Source organism: Nomascus leucogenys, chromosome 10 (assembly GCF_006542625.1).
Source record: "Nomascus leucogenys isolate Asia chromosome 10, Asia_NLE_v1, whole genome shotgun sequence".
NCBI lineage: Eukaryota > Metazoa > Chordata > Mammalia > Primates > Hylobatidae > Nomascus > Nomascus leucogenys.
The window spans coordinates 53,035,148-53,055,159 of NC_044390.1; the positions used below are offsets into that span (position 1 = coordinate 53,035,148).

Genomic DNA, 20,012 nt, shown 5'->3' on the forward strand with positions numbered 1-20,012 from the left:
GCAGTGGCGTGATCTCGGCTCAGTGCAACCTCCGCCTCCAGGGTTCAAATGATTCTCCTGCCCCAGCCTCCCCAGTAGCTGGGATTACAGGCACATGCTACCACACCCCGCTAATTTTTGTATCTTTAGTAGAGATGGGGTTTCACCATGTTGTCCTGGCTGGTCTTGAACTCCTGACCTTGTGATCCACCCACCTCAGCCTCCCAAAAGTGCTGGGATTACAGGCGTGAGCCACCGCACCCGGCCAGCTGTGGGAGTTTTTGACTGTCTTCTTACCTACGGGTTGTCCTGTTTGACTCCAAGTCCACTTTCTGGGCCACAGTAAAGGCCACAGAAATTGGTAAAGCCATTTGTGAATTTGCAGGACAAAGGGAAGGCCACTGCTAATACTGGTCCCCAGGCTTCCTGGCCATCTTAACGTGGCATTTGAGGACAATGAGGCCCCTGGGCCCCAAAAGATCAGAGGGTCTCAGCATAATTCCCGCAGGTGACCTAAGAGCAAGGCCACAGAGAGACAAAGAACAGTGTGGTGGTTCTGGAATCAGATGGGCTTGGGTTTGAATCCTGGCTTCATCTGACCTTTCTTTCTTTTTTTGTTTTTTTTTGAGACAGGGTCTCGCTCTGTTGCCCAGGTTGGAGTGCAGTGGCACAATCTCAGCTCACTGCAACCACACGTAGCTTTTTTGTATTTTTAGTAGAGGGGGGGGTTTCACCATGTTGGCCAGGCTGGTCTCGAACTCCTGGCCTCAAGTGATCTGCCCGCCACAGCTTCCCAAAGTGCTGGTATTAAAGGTGTGAGCCACCGTGCCTGGCCTCCATCCGGCCTTTCCCAGCCTTGGTTTCCCCTTCCCATCCCAGCTTACCCTCCAGGGGGTCCTTGGCTAGGCCCAGCTGCCCAATGATGTATTGTGGAAGGTCAGTCTTAATGCCTTGGCCCTCCCGCGCATGGCCCTCAGCCGCCTCCAGCAGGTGGTAAAACTCCTCAGGATCAAACTCCTAGGGGCACAGGAGGGCTGGTCACCTGGGGCTTGGTTCCACCTGCAGGCCTCTGCGCATGCTGTTCCCTCTGCCTGGAGCACCCTTCCCAGCTCACCCCCTGGGTCTCCGCTCCTGCTCCCTCCTCAGGGAAGCCCACGCTAGCCCAACAGCACCCTGTGTTCCTCTCAAAGCCCTACACGATGGGAACTGTCACCTGTATCTTGGCAGGACTGTTGTGGTCCCAATCTCAGTTCTGCCCGGACCCCAAGCTGGCCGTAGAAAAAGACACTTACCAGACACTCCAGCAGCCGAGCTGGCCGTGAGATGATGATCAGCAGTTTCCGGACAAGCTGGACGATGAAGCTGACCTCCTCACTGTCCGAGCGCTCATGGGCCTGGGGGAGGTGGGTCGTGGCATCACCCACAGGTCCTCAGCACCGTCTGGCCCGGGGACCCCCCCCTCACTCCACGTCCCACTGCATGCAAAACCTCAACATGCAAAAAACCACACACATCCTGTAGAAGCCGCTCCAGCTTCTCCTGCATCTCTAGGAAGTAGCGGGAGGTGACGAGGTTCTCGCCAGACTTGGCCAGGCAGTCTCGGGCCAGCTCGACGATCTGGTGGTGGATGAAGCCCAAGACGCCATCAGCCAGCGCCAGCCGGGCGCCAGGCGCGTAGGCCGTCAGGAACTCCTGCAGACGGCCCTCCATCTGTGCTGTGGCCTGGGTGGGGCAAGACGGGGCGACCTGGTCAGAAAGTGGGGCTGAAGCGACACGCGCAGAAGGGGGCAGGAGAGGCATGGTTGGGGAGAGAGGAGATGGGGCAATGGGACGATCGGGTGGGAGGGCTGGCGCAGGAGGAACGACATCTTTCAATGGAAGGTGAAGGAAAGACAGAAATGAACAGACCGGCAAAGGGGACATAGACAGGAAGACAGAGTTCCATGGAGGGACAGCAATGTGGAAAGCAGTGCAGGGGCTGGTCCAGCCGCCAGGCGCTGCCCACCTTGGGGAACCTCTCCCGGTACACATGATTCATCATGACAATCTCATTGTCGAAGGTCCCCGTTGCACGGCCCGGGCTGAAAGGAAGACAGCTGGCTTGTGATATGGGACCTGAGACCAACCCCAGGGGAGGATGTTGGGGGCTCTGAGCCAGGGTTGAGGGACAAGAATCAGAGGCTAGGCTCAGTCAGGGTTAGGGCTGGTGTGGAGGAGGAGCCACAACTTGGGCCTCCACGCCAGCCCAGGGAGGGGCCGGGGCTGGGGCCAGAGGTCGAGGCCCACCTGAGACTGCGAGAGCGGGGGCGGAGGCGGGGTGACCGGCCGCCTTCCTCATCAAGCACATTCTCTGAGCTGCGGAAGTGCTTGGACAGGAAGTGCAGCTCGTCCGGTGTCGGCTGGAAGGGAAGCTGGTGGAGACGTTCCCGGGAGGATGAGCTTGACTGGTAGAGAGTGATGGGGATTAGAGCCATGAGTTCACCGTCAGTGGTGTGGCCAGGACCCCAGCACCACCCCTCAAGGCCCAGGCTGCCTGCTGGCCATCAGAAGGTAACATTCTTTCTCCTGCCTAGCTCCTATGCATCCCTCAAAACCCTAGCTCTGATGCCCTCTCCTCCAGGAAGTCCTCCCTGCCTGTACCCCTGGGCAGCCCCAAGTCCCCCTCTGGTCAGGCCCTGACCCCATAGACTGAGGATATCTGTATCTCCCCAACTGGGGACTATTTTGGGGCCAAGGCTGGGTCCTCTCAGGGGACCCTGCATTTCCCAGAATGGGGCGTGCATGGAGGAAGTAGCTAGTATGTTTGCTGACTGCACAACTATCCAACACCTTGAAAAAAAACACACAAAGATGTGTCCCCCCACCAGCCCAGCATCTGCCTGTCAACCTGCCAAGGTGGGGCTATGGGTACCGAGAGGGTGGAGCTGGGTGTGTTGGTTCCATAGCCGGAAGATGGGAGAGACGCGAGGGACCATCTTCTGCCGTCTGCCCTGGAGAGGGGAACAAGAACAGATGGAAGGAAGGCCTGGCCCCTGTGGTTTGTGGGGACTAAGAACAGACACTGTGGCCAGCATATTCTGGCTCTGTTATAGGAAGGATCTCCTGAAAATAACCAAGAACAGAGACACAGGCTGACCAAGTCCACTGCATGCTCTCTCTCTTCAGGTACCTCTTCCAGGAAGCCCCCACGTGACTCCAGCTGCCACTGTGTCCCGTCAAAGCTTCAACTTCTGAGCTGCAGCTTCTGGGGCACACATTGACCACCCCCCACCAAACGGAGGACTCCCCAGGGGCTCAGGGCCAGCCGCCCATTTGCAACCATGCCCTCAGCCCGCAGCACAGAGCATACACACAGCAGGTGCTTAATGAATGTTGTTGTATGAATAAATAAATGAAATGCAAGTGTCTGGCACATGACAGGTGCTCAATCAGCTCTTGTTAAGTGAATGAATAAATGATTTTTTTAGTGAGTTAATGATTCTTAGGGCTGTATCCCCCCACGACCCCCCACCCCCTGGGCTGGTTGAAATTACCTGTCCGTGCGTGGGATGTGGCTGCAAGATGGCATGCATTTGCCAGGGATGGGAGCCAGAGGGGGAGACCACCACCAGACGGACCAGGGGAGGGGAAAAGGTGAATGAAATGAATGAGGAGCCAGGTCTAGCCACCGAGCACGTGCCCCTGCCCAACCCCTGCCCGTGGTGCCCGCGCTATCTCCCAAAGCCGGCAATCACTCACCTCCGGGCAAAGGGGAAATTGAGGGCAGAGGCAGCCGAGAAATTCCGAGGACTATCCAAGGGGCTGCTGCCTGCTGAGGAGGAGGCGGGGAAACTGAGTCAGCGGGGCAGAGGCAGGACACAGCACCCGCTGGCTGCTTCCACACTCACCCGTTGGGACCGACAATGGCGACAGCGGCCGGGAGAGGGTCGGGGAGGGCGTTCCTACCACCAAGCTCTTGCGGTTCCCGCTGCGGCAGCTGTTGGGGGAAAAGGGGACAGGGTAGGTGGCTGCCCAGGGCCCCACGCTAAGCCGCCTGCCCAGCCTAAATCACACGCGCAGCCTGTTCTGGAGAAGGATGGGATGTTGGACATGGCCACTCCCACTCTGCCCCCAGCTGGGTTCCCCCATGGCCCTTAGCCAGGTCTTCAAGGCCCAGGAGGGAGTCACCCCTCGACTAACATTCCTTATTATTGACACTACTGCTGGCCAGGCATGGTGGCTCACGCCAGTAACCTCAGTGCTTTGGGAGGCCAAGGTGGGAGGATCCTCTAAAGCCAGGAGTTCAAGACCAGCCTGGGCAACATAGCGAGACCCCGTCTCTACACAGAATTTAAAAATTAGCTGGGTGTGGTGGTGCACGCCTGTAGTCCCAGCTACTCAGGAGGCTGAGGCAAGAGGATCGCTTGAGCCTCAGGAGGTCAAGGCTGCAGTGAGCCATGATCGTGCCACAGCACTCCAGCCTAGGTGACAGAACAAGGCCCTCTCTCTTAAAAAAACAAAAACAAGGCTGGGCACAATGGCTCATCCCTGTAATCCCAGCACTTTGGGAGGCCAAGGCATGCAGATCACCTGAGGTCAGGAGTTTGAGACCATCTTGGTAAACATGGTGAAACTCGTCTCTACTAAGAACATAAAAATTAGGCCGGGCATGGTGACTCATGCCTGTAACCCCAGTACTTTGGGAGGCCGAGGTGGGTAGATCACCTGAGATCAGGGGTTTGAGACCAGCCTGACCAACACGGAGGAACCCTTTCTCTACTAAAAATACAAAATTAGCTGGGCGTGGTGATGCATGCCTGTAATCCCAGCTACTTGGGAGGCTGAGGCAGGAGAATCGTTTGAACCCAGGAGGTGGAGGTTGTGGTGAGCCAAGATCGTGCCATTACACTACAGCCTGGGCAACAAGAGCGAAACTCCGTCTCGAAAAAACAAAACAAAACAAAAAACCCAAAAATTAGCCAGGCGTGGTAGTGCACGCTTATAATCCCAGCTACTCAGGAGGCTGGGGCAGAGAATGGCTTGAACCCAGGAGGCGGAGGTTGCGGTGGACTGAGATAGCGCCACTGCATTCCAGCCTGGGCGACACGAGTGAAACTTCGTCTCAAAAACAATAACAAAAACAAACACAAACTATTGGCAGTGTTGTTATTAACAGCAATGGCATGAAGTGCTTCTAGCCTGATGGTAGATACTACATATGGCCAGGAGCCCCTGGCCCAGCTTTTCAGGGTTCTGTGTCACAGTCCCACCCCCACACCTTTCCCTGTACCATGGCTACTGCCAGCAGCACCAGCAAATCAGGTGGACCAAACACACCCTGGAGCCCAGATATGGGCTGAGACACACCGTTCTATACACCCCTCCTGAAGTCCCTGCTCCCATCTCTTGAAAACCCTCCTTCTTCCCAAGATGCCCCTAAAATGCCAATGCGACCCAACTAGAAACCCTAAATGCAACCTCTTTCACAGTCCTGCCTGTTCTGCTGAACTTTTGCCCACACGTTTTCCTCTTTCCATCCCAGTTCCCTTCTGGCCACCAGATCCCTGGCCCAGGTCTCTCACACCCTGCCTGGCCTCTTCTCCCACCTGGGGCCTGGCCTCAGCCCACACCTTGACAGAAGGAAATTGGGAGCGACACCGTCCCCCGCCCCACCAGAGCAGTTGCCCAGCAACAGCTCTGCTCCACAAGAGCATCAGCCCACACACCCCAAGCCGCCAACGCAGCTCAGTGGCGGGAGAACATTGCAGGGAGGGAGAGATGAAGTCTCGGGGCCTCCGAGGTGCAGAAATGGGGTCCCAGGCAGAATGCTCGGAGCAGGTCAATCCATGGGAGAACAAGCGTACGATCATCAAAGGACACAGGTGACAAGGTGGGCAGGGAGAAGAGGCCCAGCCTGTCTACGTCTCCAAGTGTGGCTGCCCCTTGAGCCTCAGTTTCCTCATCTCTACCTTGAAGGATGAAACCTACCATATCCAGTGCTCAGCTTTGGGCCGGACTCAGGTACGTACACTGTTGTCTTTGCCTAGACAATGCTCACAGGGCCTGGCTCACGCTGGGAGAGCAGGCAATGCCTCCTGAGTGAATTACATCCCCAACATGTGCCAATCCCAACAAGCCCCAGAGTCGGGAATGAGCAGCTGAGCCTATTTCCCAGACTGGGAAACTGAAGCCACAGATGTCAACAGTCACAGTGATTGTCTCCCAGCCTGAGCTGCAGAAGCAAAAGTGAAACCCGCAGGTTTCTGCAAAACTTCCTGCCAACCCCTCAATGCATGCTCACCTGGCTGTCTCCACATCCTCTCCCAGCCCCTCACCTGGTTCCTCGCCCCCACACTGCACCACCAGCACCCTCCCTCCCCAATACTGCTGTATCACTTGCTGCTTCCAAAAGCATTTGGGAAAAACACTTGGTTGCCCTCCCTCCTGTTCTTGGGCGAGGTCTTCTTGAAAACACGGCCAAATGTGAGGCCTCAAAGGAGAACTAAGCATCATCTGTTCACTTCCCAAGCATCTATGCAGGGCCGACTGTTTGTTCAACTCTTCCTGGAGGAGATCCAGGACCTCGAGAAGTTGCCATTTGAGAACCATCCTCTCTTGGTACCCAGGACACAACAGAGAGAATGTGGCAGAAAGCAGGGGCCTGAAGCCAGCCTCCTGCACCTCATCCCTCTGGCACACATATTCCCCCTCCAATGCTCCCCACGATCTTGGAGGGAAGTTTAAGCCCTGGACTCAGCATTCAAGGTCTTTCGGTAGCTGGTCCCACCGCCCAGACTTTGCCCCAGTCCAGCACCAATGAGAAACCCAAGCACAGAGAGGTTAAGGAGCTACTTGAGGTCACACAGCCTGGTAGTGGCTGAGTCGAAATTTGAACCCAGGTCCGGTAGAATCCACAGCCCTCACTTATCCTCTCTGCTTTTCAAAAGGGGAAATTGAGACACGGTGAGGCTTTGGCGGGGGTTAACCCCAACTATCTGGACTCCTGACACCCCACCCGAATGCCAGCCTCGTGCAGTAAATATTTGCTTCTGAGCCAACATTTCTGCTGAACTGGCCCCCAGGGACAGATCAGCCTCAGTTTTTCCAAGAAGTTCCTCCCTGGTTCTGCCCAGCCCCGGACACCCGGGTTCAAATCCTAGCTCAGTCTCAACTCACTCCTGTCTGTCACCACCCCAGCTGCGACGCTGGCGTACAGACACCCCAGTCCAGGGAACGAGGGGCGAAAGGAGGGTGCCAGGGACCCCAGGGGACACCTCGATCCACAGGCGTCCTCCCCCCTTCCCACTGCTGCCACAGAAAGACGCTCGCCGTGGTCCGCGCCACGAGGCCAGGACACACTTCTGGCAACTCCTGTTTGCTCGGCTGGCCGCCGAGCCTTCCTCGGCGCCGTGCCCCCTACCTCTTGGAGCGCTGCAGCAGTGCGCCTTTTGCCAGGCGGCTGCGATGGCCCGGAGCCGCCACCGCCGTCCAGTAGCTGGGGTCGGACATGCTGCTTCCCTTTGTGCCGCCGCCGCCGCCCGAGGCCGGGAAGGCGCGGGGGCGCAGCCGGCGGCGGCGGGGCGCGAACCTCGGCGGCGGGATCGGCCCCAGGAGCCCCGCGGAGCCGGACAGGGACGGGGGCGCACGGGGCTGCGGGGAAAGGGGGGCGGCGAGAAGGAAGCGCGCGCCCCCGAGCGCGGCCGGGAACTCCGCCCAGGCGAGTGCGGGGGCGGGGCCGTTGGGGGCGGGGCCTGCCGGGAGGCGGAGCGAGCGACGCGGAAGCCAGGCCGGCGGACCCGCGTGCCGGCGAGTGGGCGGGGCGCTGCCATGGCCGCGGGCGGAGAGGCGGAGCGTTGCTAGGGCCGCGGGCGGCTGAGGCAGGGCGTTGCTATGACCGCGGGCGGCGGGGGCGGGGCGTTGGCGGCACCTTAACCTCGAGCCAGGGGCAGGCATTTTGGCTCCTTTCTGCTAAAATGTAAATCTAATCGCTCCCTCCCTCTTTTTCCCCTCTCCCAGAGCACTGACCCTTTCTCAGTGCGGCACCCAAGACCCACCCCAGCGTCCTGGCCCGGCTCATGCTACCACGCCCACTCTGGCCCCACTGCTTGGAATCTAGCCTGGCAAGACTGCGTCCTCTCCTCTGAAAAACCCGCTTTCCTGTCTGTCCGGCTCTGTCTTCCCCAGGTTGGGGGCTCCTTAGGGTCCTAGCAGCTCCCAGAACCGGACTGGCATAGAGGGTGTGTTTGGCAAATTGAGTCGGGGCGTGCTCTGCCTGTGTGTGGCGGGAAAGGCCATCAGCCCTGCCTCAGTTAGGAATCAGCCACCTGATTGAACTCCAGCCTCAGTCTCCTCAACTGTGAAATTGGAGGAAAACTGGACTGACATGAGGATTACACAAATCAGATGTAAGGGGGCACTTCCAAGGGCACCTGGTATATGTTCCATATCTCTATATAATTTATCTCTGTAAACGATAGCATCAGGCTAACCTCCAGACCTCTGTTTCCCCATGCATAACATCCCACATACTGAAAACAGAATAAAATCTGAGACACAGAGCCTGGAACAGGGCTGAGGGTACAATATGTGTTCACTATGGAAGCCACTATGGAAGCAGAAGTGTCTCCCACCGTAGAGACTGAATTAATGCTTTCTCCTGTCATGACAGCCCAGGCAAGTCAGGGGCAGTGTCATCATGAGGGATGCCCCTTCCTGGGCCCCAGGACACTTTGCGACCCAGTCCAGGCCCAATGCTGGAGCCCAGGCTTCATATCTAAAGAGACAATTTTTTTTTTTTTGAGCCAGAGTTTCGCTGTCGTTGCCCAGGCTGGAGTGCAATGGCGCAATCTCAGCTTACTGCAGCCTCCACCTCCCGGGTTCAAGCGATTCTCCTGCCTCAGCCTCCAAGTAGCTGGGATTACAGGCGTGAACCACCACACCCAACCTCCAACCGGCTTTCCCCAGCCTTGGTTTAAAACCAGCCGGGCGTGGTGGCGGGCGCCTGTAGTCCCAGCTACTCCGGAGGCTGAGGCAGGAGAATGGCGTGAACCTGGGAGGCGGAGCTTGCAATGAGCCGAGATCGCGCCAGATCTCGGCGACAGAGCAAGACTCCATCACGAAACGAAACAAAACAAAACAAAAAAACCCAGCCTGGGTGAGGCCAAGTGTGGTGGAGTGCAGTGGCACCATCTCGGCTCACTGCAACCCCTGCCTCCTGGGTTCAAGCGATTCTCCTGTCTCAGCCTCCCGAGTAGCTGGGATTACAGGTGTTGCACCACCACGCCCAGCTAATTTTTTGTATTTTTAGTAGAGATGGAGTTTCACCATGTTGGCCAGGCTGGTCTCAAACTCCTGACCTCAGGTGATCCGCCCGCCTCGGCCTCCCAAAGTGCCAGGATTACAGGCGTGAGCCACCGTGCCCAGCCAACAGGAAACAATTCAATGAGCAAGATAATTTTGACTGGGCGTGGTGGCTCACACCTGTAATCCCAGCACTTTGGGAGGCTGAAGCAGGCAGATCACCTGACGTCAGGAGTTTGAGACCAGCATGGCCAACATGGTGAAACCCAGTCTCTACTAAAAAAAATACAAAATTAGCTGGGCGTGGTGGCGCGTCCCTATAATCCCAACTACTTGGGAGGCTGAGGCAGGAGAATTGCTTGAACCCAGGAGGCGGAGATTGCAGTGAGCTGAGATAGCACCATTGCACTCCATCCTGGGCAACAACAGCGAAACTCTGTCTCAAAAAAAAAAAAATAATAATAAAAATAATAAATAAATAAAAATACAAAAGAAATAACTGGGCATGGTGGTGCATGCCTGTATTCCCAGCTGCTCAGGAGGCTGAGGCAGGAGAATCACTTGCACCCGGGAGGTGGAGGTTGCAGTGGGCCGAGATCGTACCAATGCACTCCAGCCTGGGTGACAGAGCGAGACTCCATCTCAAAAAAAAAAAAAAAAAAGGATAATTTCAAATACCAAGGCTGAGAAGGGAAGAGAAAGGTGAGAACACTGCAAGGGGCGACTTTAGCCAGGAGGCCTCTCAGAGGAGGTAATGCTGCAGCCAGCTAGAAATGGAGGAGGAAGGAGCTGGCTATGCAGAAAGCGTGTCCCAGGCAAAGGGCACAGCTCTCTGAGGCAGCACTGAGGGCAAAATGCCAGCGGGGCTGACCACATAAGCCTTGTGGGCTGCAGGGAGGAGTGCAATTTTATTGTAGGAGCAATGGGGAGTCATAGAGGGTGCCTGAGCAGAGAAGGGGTATGATCTAGACTATGTTTGTAAACCCCCTTATGTCTGCTATGGGGAGCAGACTGTTGGGGGACAGGAATGAAGGTAGCAGGAGGCCAGTAAGGGGCTGGGACGGTGTCTGGGAGGGGAATATTGAAGCTATGGAAAAAAGTGGGTGGATTTGGGACTTGTTTTGAGACTAGGGGAGATGGTGGTTTTGAGGCCACCAGAGATGGTGATGAGTATGGGAGTGGTCACCTATGACCCCCAGGTATGCAGCCCAAGCCTCATGCGGAGTACAGATTCTCTTGAGTCTGAGGACCCAAGTGGGGATGGGGCCACAGTCTCCACTTGCTGTCACTACGTGCTGAGCCATCCCACATGCACGGGGACACACTTTTGCATACACTTGGTAAAGGCACTGCCCCCTCTTCCCCAGCCACAGCTACACCCAGTAACACCTACACACCCCCTATTACGTACACCCACTGCCCTGACATCTGTAGCAGGGAGAGAACCTTCTCCCATGCTCATTTGTCCTCAGTTTCCCTCTCTGCAAAACAGGGCTGCAGCTGACAATCCAGAGGGCCTGCTGCCATGGTGAAGGCCTTCTATGAAAGGCTGGCTGAGCCACTGAGCTCTGGTGTCAGCCCACTGCTCCCCAGATCATGCCCTTCCCCTGCTCACAAACCCTCCATGGCTCCCTATTGCTCTTACAGCAAAACAAAACTGCATTCCTGGGTGAATCCCTCTCCCAGAGGTCACATCCTAGCCGTGTCCCTGACAAACTCTGTGACATCGGCATTTGACTCTCCCTGACTGTGCTGTGACTGTAAATGCCCAAGTCTCGGGTAGATATACAGACACCCCCATTCAACGGCCCCTTTTTAGTGGGACTACCCCAGCGCTTCCCACCTGCTCATATATCTGTGCCCCTCCCAGCACCACACTGTATGGCTCCTAGTGCCCTAGGTAGAAAATCCACATTCTTCCTGCCCTTGGGATTTGAGGCTCCAGAAGGAATGTGTCTCTGATGATGCTGTTGCTGCCTGGAACAGCCACTTTGTCTATGAGCGCCCAACTCATGGCCTTCTTCAACACCACTCCCAACCCCCAATGCCATCACCACCACAAGGACAGCCCTCCCAGATACTGCCCATTCATCTAAGCCACATGCATTAACTGAGCACCTGCTGTATATACCCTGGGCCTGCCCTGCGGCTACAATATGACCAGGACAGACAAGGTCTGGTCCCGGAGAGGCTGTCAAACCTCTGGGTGAGAAAAATAACTGGATAATCACACAAGACAATGTGGAAATTAAATCTCTGGGGTTGGCTGGGTGCTGTGGCTCATGCCTATAATCCCAACATTTTAGGAGGCTGAGATGGGCAGATCACTTGAACTCAGGAGTTCGAGACCAGCCTGGCTAACATGGTGAAACTCTGTCTCTACTAAAAGTACAAAATTAGCCGGGCGTGATGGTGCATGCCTGTAATCCCAGCTACTTGGGAGGCTGAGGCAGGAGAATCACTTGAACCCAGGAGGTAAATGTTGCAGTGAGCCGAGATATTGCACTACTGTACTCCAGCCTGGGTAACAGAGCAAGACTGTCTTAAAAAAAAAAAAAAAGAAAAGAAAAAGAAAATCCCTGGGCTCTGGATGTGGAAATGGACAGGTATAATGCATATTATACCCCATGCTTGTGGGGCCTGGAAGGAGGGGGTGGTTGGGGAAGGCTTCCTATTTGAGGCTGAGGCCTTGATGAGGATGTGACGGAAGAAGAAAGGAGGGAATGGAGCTCTGGGCAGTGGGGACAGCAAGTGCAAAGGCCCTGAGGCTGGACCAGCCTGCATTCTGGAGGATCAGCCGTGTGGCTGGAGCCAAGTGAGCGACGGGGAGATGGATAGAATGGAAGCAGGGAAGTTGCAAGTCCAGGCACAATGGCTCATGCCAGTAATTCCAGCACCGTGGAAGGCCAAGGCGGGTGGATCACCTGAGGTCAGGAGTTCAAGACCAGCCTGGTCAACATGGTGAAACCCTGTCTCTACTAAAAATATAAAGATTAGGCCAGGCGCAGTGGCTCACGCTTGTAATTCCAGCACTGTGGGAGGCCATGGCGGGTAGATCACCTGAAGTCAGGAGTTTGAGACCAGCCTGGCCAACATGGTGAAACCCCATCTCTACTAAAAATACAAAAAATTAGCTGGGAGTGGTGGCAGACGCCTGTAATCCCAGCTACTCACGAGGCTGAGGCAGGAAAATCATTTGAATCCAGGAGGCGGAGGTTGCAGTGAGCCAAGATCGTGCCACTTCACTGCAGCCTGTGCAACAAGAGGAAAACTCCATCTCAAACAAACAAAAAAAAACACCCAAATGTTAGCCGGGTGTAGTGGTGCATGCCTGTAATCCCAGCTACTCGGGAGGCTGAGGCAGGAGACTCATTTGAACCCAGGAGGCGGAAGTGGCAGTGAGCAGAGATCACACCACTGCACCCTAGCCTGGGCAACAAAGCGAGACTGTCTCAAAAAAAAAAAAAAAAAAGGAGGCAGGGGAGTTGTAGAGGCTGGACTCTTTTGGGACAATTATGAGCTTATTCCTAGGATGCTTGGAACATGGCAGGCAGGGACCCATTTCCCTGCCAGGGACCCATTCCCCTGCCAGGCCCAAGGCAATGTGGCTCTGCTGCCCCCTGGTGGTGAGTGAGGCAGCCTTGTGGCCTTTCTCAGCCCCAGATACTTCCTCCCTCCCCTCCCAGTTAAAACTGGTCAAATCCGCTCAGCGGCCTCCAACACAAGGGTCCTCCCTTCATCATGTCCTCACCTGGGGTGGAAGCCAAGGATTCAGACAGAGTCAGATCTGGCCCGAAACCTTCCTAGGATGCTCCTGATAACACATTCTGAGGTCCTATGCCCCCGTTTTCTTCACAAAATGGGGGCGATGGCAGTCTCTGATTCCCATTGGATGCCTCGACTTGGTCCTGGATGTTGTCCTAGCCACCTCCTTCTCTCTGGCCACCTCCATTCCTGGCCCCAGCAGAACTTTCTCCCCACAAGGCAGCCACAGAGGCTTAAAAAAAATCTCTGGTGGGGCACAGTGGCTCATGCCCATAATCCTAGCACTTTGGGAAGCCAAGGCGGGTGGATCACCTGAGGTCAGTAGTTCAAGACCAGCCTGGCCAACATAATGAAACCCCACCTCTACTAAAAATACAAACATTAGGCCAGGCTCAGTAGTTCATGCCTGTAATCCCAGCATTTTGAGAGGCCAAGGCGGGAGAATCACTTGAGGTCAGGAGTTCGAGACCAACCTAGCCAACATGGTGAAACCCCATCTTTACTGAAAATACAAAAATTAGCCGGGAGTGTTGGCATGTGCCTGTAATCCCAGCTACTTGGGAGGCTGAGGCAGGAGAATCACTTGAACCTAGGAGGCGGAGGTTGCAGTGAGCAGAGATGGCACCACTGGACTCCAGCCTGGGCAACAGAGCAAGATCCCTTCTCAGACAAACAAACAAAAAATTAGCCGGGCGTGGTGGCATGCCTGTAGTCTCAGCTACTCGGAGCCTGAAGCAGGAGAATCACTTGAACCTGGGAGGCAGAGGTTGCAGTGAGCCGAGATCATGCCACTGCAGTCCAACCTGGGCGACAAAGTGAGACTCTGTCTCAAAAAACAAAAACAAAAAACCCACCACCTCAGTCCTGCCACAGGACCTTTGCACATGCAGTACCCACTGCTGGTGCCAATCTTCCTTTAGCTGTGCCCAGGCCTTGGCTCAAATATCACCTCCCCAAGCGGTCCCTGTCTGAATACATCTTGTTTATCCATTCATTTTTATCACTGAATTCTCCAAGCTGACTGAGAAGCCATTGATGGAGGGACTATGCTTTCTTTATAGCAATGCCTTTAGCACTGGATCTCAGTAGGTGTCTCATAAGTGCTTGGTGCCTGAATGAAGGCACCTCCCTGTTACCCAGCACCCAAATGTGGGCTCCATATTGTTCTCTCTTCTCCCCATTAAAGGTCTGTGGATGGCCTGGCGTGTGGCTTATGCATGTAATCCCAGCACTTGGGGAGGCTGAGGCAGGCAGATCACTTGAGGTCAGGCGTTTGCGACCAGCCCGGCCAACATGGTGAAACCCCATCTCTACTAAAATACAAAAATTAGCTGGATGTGGTGGCAGGTGCCTATAGTCCCTGCTACTTGGGAGGCTACAACAGGAGAATTGCTTGAACCTGGGAGGTGGAGGTTGCAGTAAGCTGAGATTGCACCACTGCACTCCAGCCTAGGGGACAGAACAAGACTCTGCCTCAAAAAAAAAAAAAAAAAAAAAAAAGTCTGTGGAAAGATTTAAGCAGCTCATTCATACTAAAGTGTAAATGGTTGATGGGCCACATAACTCTAATAGACACCATTGACCTCACATTGGTCCCTCCCTAAACTTTTGCCCAAACCATGAGAGGAACTCACAAAACTCCCTCCTGTCCTGAAACCTGGCCAGTCACAGTCAACCAACCGGCCAGTAGAACCCTCAACAGACCTGGTAGCAAAGCTGTCCCTGATGCTTGGCCCCCAGGGGATGGACTGAATCAGGAAAACTGGATCTCCTCTCTGAGCCTCAGTTTTCTTAACTGGGAAGTAGGGATCAGGAAGGGGTTAGACAGCGCTCAGTCACCCTGGTTCTTTTCTCCCAGCGCCACTTCGGTTAAGCTCAATGCACAGGGCTCTCGTTGGTGGCCTCTCAGCCTTGGGTGTGCGTGTGTGTTTAGAGGGAGGAGCTTTCTCCCTGAGGTCACCACCCAGGAGTCCAGGCCGATTCAGCAGGGAGTGCCCTGAGCAGCTTGGGAATCCGGCACCTGTCTTGGGGAAGTCCTTGGGCAACAGCTTAAGTTATTCCCTTTCCTTGGCCACCTGTCAGATGCTGGCCTGGCTGAAAATGGAATTTTCCCATTAAGCCCCTAGAACGGATCGCAGTGCCATTATGTGGATGGGTAAACTGAGGCCCAGAGAGGTGATGTCACCAACCTACAGTATCTTGAGGAGAGTGATGAGTCTGGCGGGTTTCCAAGGCTCTGGAGTGCCAGGGAGGATGTCTGCGCCCCGCCCACACGCGCTGTCACTTACCTCCAGGGGTGCAGGCCCAAGGAGGGGCTACAGGGGCTGCAGGGGCTGCTGGGACCCAGCAGGGACGGGCTCTGGCTGCTCGGAGACAGACTGCAAAGAAAGAGGCCGGGGACGGTGAACCTGGCGGCCGCCCCTTCGTGTGGCCGAATCCGGATCTCCGGATGGCGGCTGCGGTTCCCTCAGGGAGTAGGGGCCCAAGACCGGGGATTCTGGGTTCAGCTCAGGACATGAGGGCGGGGCCAGACCGATGGCCCGGGAGGGCTCCCCGGAGGCGGCGGTGCGTTTCTGGGCGACACGAACAGAGACGTGGGGGGAGGGTAGTTGTCATCCTGTCCTCCCTGCACCCCCCCACACCCCCGCCCTGCCCAACACTCACTCGAGGGTCAGCGCCGGGATGTGCAGCTTGTCCCTGCGGGACTTCATGCCGAGGCAGAGGCCGCCTCTGTGCGGCCGGGTACCGACGCCCCCTTGGTGGCCCCCGGAAGCCCTGACCGTGGCGCGATCGGACCGACGGACGGACACACGGACGCAGGGACAGACGCCTGGCTGGTGCGGCGGACTAGACGCGGGGGCTGGGCCGCTGGGGGCCGGGCTGGCTCCGCCTCGGGGCGGGGCTCGCAGCTCCGCACCTGCGCGCAGGCCCGGCCCGGCAGCTAGGGTCGCGCAGCGGGAGAGGGGAGCCGCGGGTGCCGCCCTGTCTGCCGCAGGGACGCCGAGGCCGCCGGGTCGGGAGCCCCCGAGCTGCGTCCCGGAAGGGAAGGGCGGTCACTGGCTCCGCGGTCGGCGCGATTGCTCCACGGCCTGACCCCGCCTCTCCCCGCCCTGGCCCGGCCTCAGCCCTCGCCCCGGCCCTGGGGCTCTCTGGGAGCCGGGATCTGAGCGCAGTCCGCCCCAACTTCCCAACCCCGCATCCCGGCCAGCTGCTCAGCACTGAGGTCCTAACCCGCTCGGGTCTCCGCATCCCCGCGCACACTAGAGGCTCTGACCACACCTCCAGTCCCTGGCTTCCAGCTGTTTTCTCTGCCAGGAAGGTCGCCCCCCACACCCATATACGATCCCAACCCCACCAGCCCCTCCTCCGCCAAGCTGTCCCTACACCCCCACCAGCACCAGGCGCCGCCAGCCCTGTCCTCCCTCCCTCTCAGCGCAAACCCCACGGTCTGGAGGTGCCTGTGTCTCTCTCTGGCCCTCTTGAGGCCCCGGTGGACCCAGTGGGGCACAGGGAAGGTGGCAGGGAGTGGACATCCCTGTGGAGTCTTTGGCTCTGTCCTGCCCCAAGGTCCAGGACTTTGCCCTCGGCAGTCCTCGTTGATTCACGGTCCAACAGTCTGCCCACAGCTTGGGCCAAGGCTGGAAACAGTGCCGGCTCTCGGGGCAATGTCCGAGTCCCCCAGCAACCCCCAACCACTGGGGCCTTCAAGCACCTCCCCACCAACTGTATCATCCCCACTGGAACAGGAGCAGATGGCCTGGGCTTGGGGGCCACTCTGACCTCATTCCCAGGACCTCCTCCTTCTCCTTCCTTCCACCTCATCTCCACTCACTCCACTCAGCTACCCTTGTCTTCATGCTGTTCTTCTAACGCCAAGCGTGCTGGCACCCCAGAAACTTTGCCCACGCTGTTCCTGCTGCCTGGAATGCCATTCTCCCCAGACTTCCCTGCTGCCAGCTCCTCCTCTTCTTCCAGATCTAAGCTCAAAGGTCACTTCTTCCAAGAGGCCCCAGATCTTCAGGATAAAGCCACCCCCAGCGCCTCTGTCTCTTTCTCTGGTTAATCTCTCTCCTGCATACAAAACTTCAACCATTGCTCTGAGATTGAATTGTCTGTATCCCCTCTGCCTTCAGCAGGGCCCAGTGTACAGTAGGTGCTCAAAAAAAATGTTCATTGAGTGATTCCCACCCCCAACTCAGGCAAAAGCAGCTCCCAAAGATGGGGTGTCCACACTCACACACTTCCATACCACTAGCTCAAGGTAAACCCCTCCCCACCCGGGCCTTTGGTTTCTTTCAGCTGTAAATGAAAGAAGCCATTGAACAATAATGTTCTCTAAGCTTTGGGGATAAAAAATGGTAACCTAGACTGGGCATGGTGGCTCATGCCTGTAATCCCAGCACTTTGGGAGGTTGAGGCAGGCAGATCGCTTGAGTCCAGGGGTTTGAGACCAGCCTGGGCAACATAGTGAGACCCTGTCTCTACTAAACATACAAGTCAGATGTGGAGGCTCACATCTGTAGTCCTAGCTACTCTGGAGGCTGAGGCGGGAGACTCTCTTGAACCTGGGAGGCAGTGGTTGCAGTGAGCCAAGATGACACTACTGCATTCTACTACCTGGGTGACAGAGAGAGACCCCATCTCAAAAACAAAACAAAACAAAAAAACCCAACCTACAGGAACAATGATGTGACCCCAAGAGAGATGATTTTTTTCTTTTCTTTTTTTTTTTTTTTAGATGGAGTCTCGCTCTGTTGCCCAGGTTGAAGTCCGGTGGTGGGAGCTCGGTTCACTGCAACTTCCACCTCACTTCAAGCGAATCTCCTGCCTCAGCCTCCTGAGTACCTGGGATTACAAGTGTGCACCACCACGCCTGGCTAATTTTTTTGTATTTTTAGTAGAGATGGGGTTTCACGATGTTGGGCAGGCTGGTCTTGAACTTCTGGCCTCAAGTGATCCGCCTGCCTCAGCCTTCCAAAGTGCTGGGATTACAGGCGGGAGCCACCGTGCCCAGCTGAGAGATGATTTTCTGCTGGTGTTCCCCAAAAGGAAGTGAGCTCCCCATCATGGGAGGCATTCAAGCCAGTTCTAATACACTTCAGTTGAAATTCAACATCTGGACTCTGGATTCCAGATGAGTTTCTCTCCTTCCCAGCTGAGTGCGCTTAGCTGGTGATGAAACCCCTTTGCACCTCAGCTTCCTCATTTGCAAACTGGCGTGGCCTCCCATGTTTGCCGCGAGAGGCCAGGTGCTTGTGAAGCACTTTGCAAACACGAGGACGAGAATGAACATGAGATGTGTTGCTGTAATTATTAAATACATTCACGATTCAGTGGCTGTTGCTGAAATATCCACTTCCAAGACCACCAGGGCCCACACAGCCCGCCAGCCCCAGGTGAACTCACCCACGTCCTCGGCGTGGCAGGCTCAGCTCCTTCTGCAATGAGACAGAAATGGGGATCATTCTCAGAGAAACTAGCCCTCAGAACCCCTGGCCGTTGATGCACCCCCACAATCCCCAATCCCCTGCCCCAACCAATGCATCTTTCCCGCTCACTCTACACACTGGGCTCAGCCCTACCTCAAGGCCTTTGCGCTATCTGTGTCCTCTCTCAGAACAACCTTCCCTCCCTTCCGGCCCTAATTAACTGCAGCTCATACTCCAGGTCTGAACTCAACATCCCTTCTTCCTGGAGGCCCTCCAGATTCACAGTCTAATTCCCCACCCAGCTCCTACCATACCTGCATTAAAAAATATTTTAGGCTGGGCATGGTGGCTCACACCTGTGATCTCAGTACTTTGGGAGGCCAAAGCAGGAGGGTTGTTTGAGCCTAGAAGTTTAAGCCAGACTGGACAACATAGCAAGATTCCATCTCTACAAAACTTTTTTAAAAAATTAGCCAGACTAGGCCGGGTGCGGCGGCTCACGCCTATAATTCTGGCACTTTGGGAGGCCAAGGCGGATGGATCACTTGAGTTCAGGAGTTTGAAACTAACCTGGGCAACATAGTGAAACCCCGTCTCTACAAAAAAAAAAAAAAAAAAAAATTTAGCTGGGCATGGCAGCTCAAGCCTGTACTCCTAGCTACTTGGGGGGCTGAGGTGGGAGGATTGCTTGAGCCCTGTCTCAAAAAAAAAAAGGCCAGGCCAGTCAGACGCAGTGGCTCACACCTGTAATCCCAGAGCTTTGGGAGGCCGAGGTGGGCGGATCACCTGAGGTCGGGAGTTCAAGACCAGCCTGGCCAACATGGTGAAACCCCATCTCTACTAAAAATACAAGATTAGCCAGGCGTGGTGGTGGGTGCCTGTAATCCCAGCTACTTGGGAGACTGAGGCAGGAGAATTGCTTGAACCCAAGAGGCAGAGGTTGCAGTGAGCCGAGACTGCACCATTGCACTCCAGCCTGGGCAACAAGAGCGAAACTCCATCTCAAAAATAAATAAATAAATAAATAAATAAGAAGGGCCGAGTGCAGTGGCTCATGCCTGTAATCCCAGTACTTTGGGAGGCCAAGGCAGGTAGATCACGAGGTCAAGAGATCAAGACCATCCTGGCCAACATGGTGAAACCCTGTCTCTACTAAAAATACAAAAATTAGCTGGGCATAGTGTCGCACGTCTGTAGTCCCAGCTACACGGGAGGATCGCTTGAACCTGGGAGGCTGAGGTTGCAGTGAGCTGAGATGGTGCCATTGCACTCTAGCCTGGCAACAACGCGAGATTCCGTCTCAAAAAAGAAAAAAAAAATTAGCCAGGTATGGTGTTGCACGCCTGTAATCCCAGCTACTCAGGAGACTGAGGTGGGAGGATTGTTTGACCCAGGAGTTGGAGGTTGCAGTGAACTATGATAACACCATTGCACTCTAGTCTGGGTGACAGAGCAAGACTCTAAGTCTAAAAAATAATAATAATTTTATTTAAAATTACAAATTAGTTGTATTTATGAAGAAGTATGTCAGTAGTGGCTAAAAACTAATAATCTGTTGAG

General features: G+C 55.5%; 1 protein-coding gene across 8 annotated transcripts in view; it reads right to left on the bottom strand.

Annotated features, from left to right (window-relative positions):
• The window catches only part of MAST3 (microtubule associated serine/threonine kinase 3), a 52,763-nt gene that overhangs the window by 24,259 nt on the left and 8,492 nt on the right, over positions 1-20,012 (bottom strand). Inside the window, exons 1-11 of one of the 8 annotated variants that reach the window (XM_030820403.1) lie at positions 15,688-15,914; positions 15,312-15,401; positions 3,867-3,955; positions 3,718-3,787; positions 3,513-3,533; positions 2,891-2,969; positions 2,266-2,423; positions 1,985-2,060; positions 1,492-1,701; positions 1,272-1,373; positions 864-996 (exon numbers count right to left, since the gene is read on the bottom strand). In XM_030820403.1, coding sequence (XP_030676263.1) covers positions 864-996; positions 1,272-1,373; positions 1,492-1,701; positions 1,985-2,060; positions 2,266-2,423; positions 2,891-2,969; positions 3,513-3,533; positions 3,718-3,787; positions 3,867-3,955; positions 15,312-15,401; positions 15,688-15,734 — 1,075 coding nt within the window. In that variant the 5' untranslated portion in view covers positions 15,735-15,914. Of the gene's footprint in view, positions 1-863; positions 997-1,271; positions 1,374-1,491; positions 1,702-1,984; positions 2,061-2,265; positions 2,424-2,890; positions 2,970-3,512; positions 3,534-3,717; positions 3,791-3,866; positions 3,956-7,378; positions 7,666-15,311; positions 15,402-15,687; positions 15,915-18,429; positions 18,462-20,012 lie in introns of those variants that run through there. The other 7 variants (XM_030820402.1, XM_030820409.1, XM_030820407.1 and 4 more) reach the window with 7 other exon arrangements.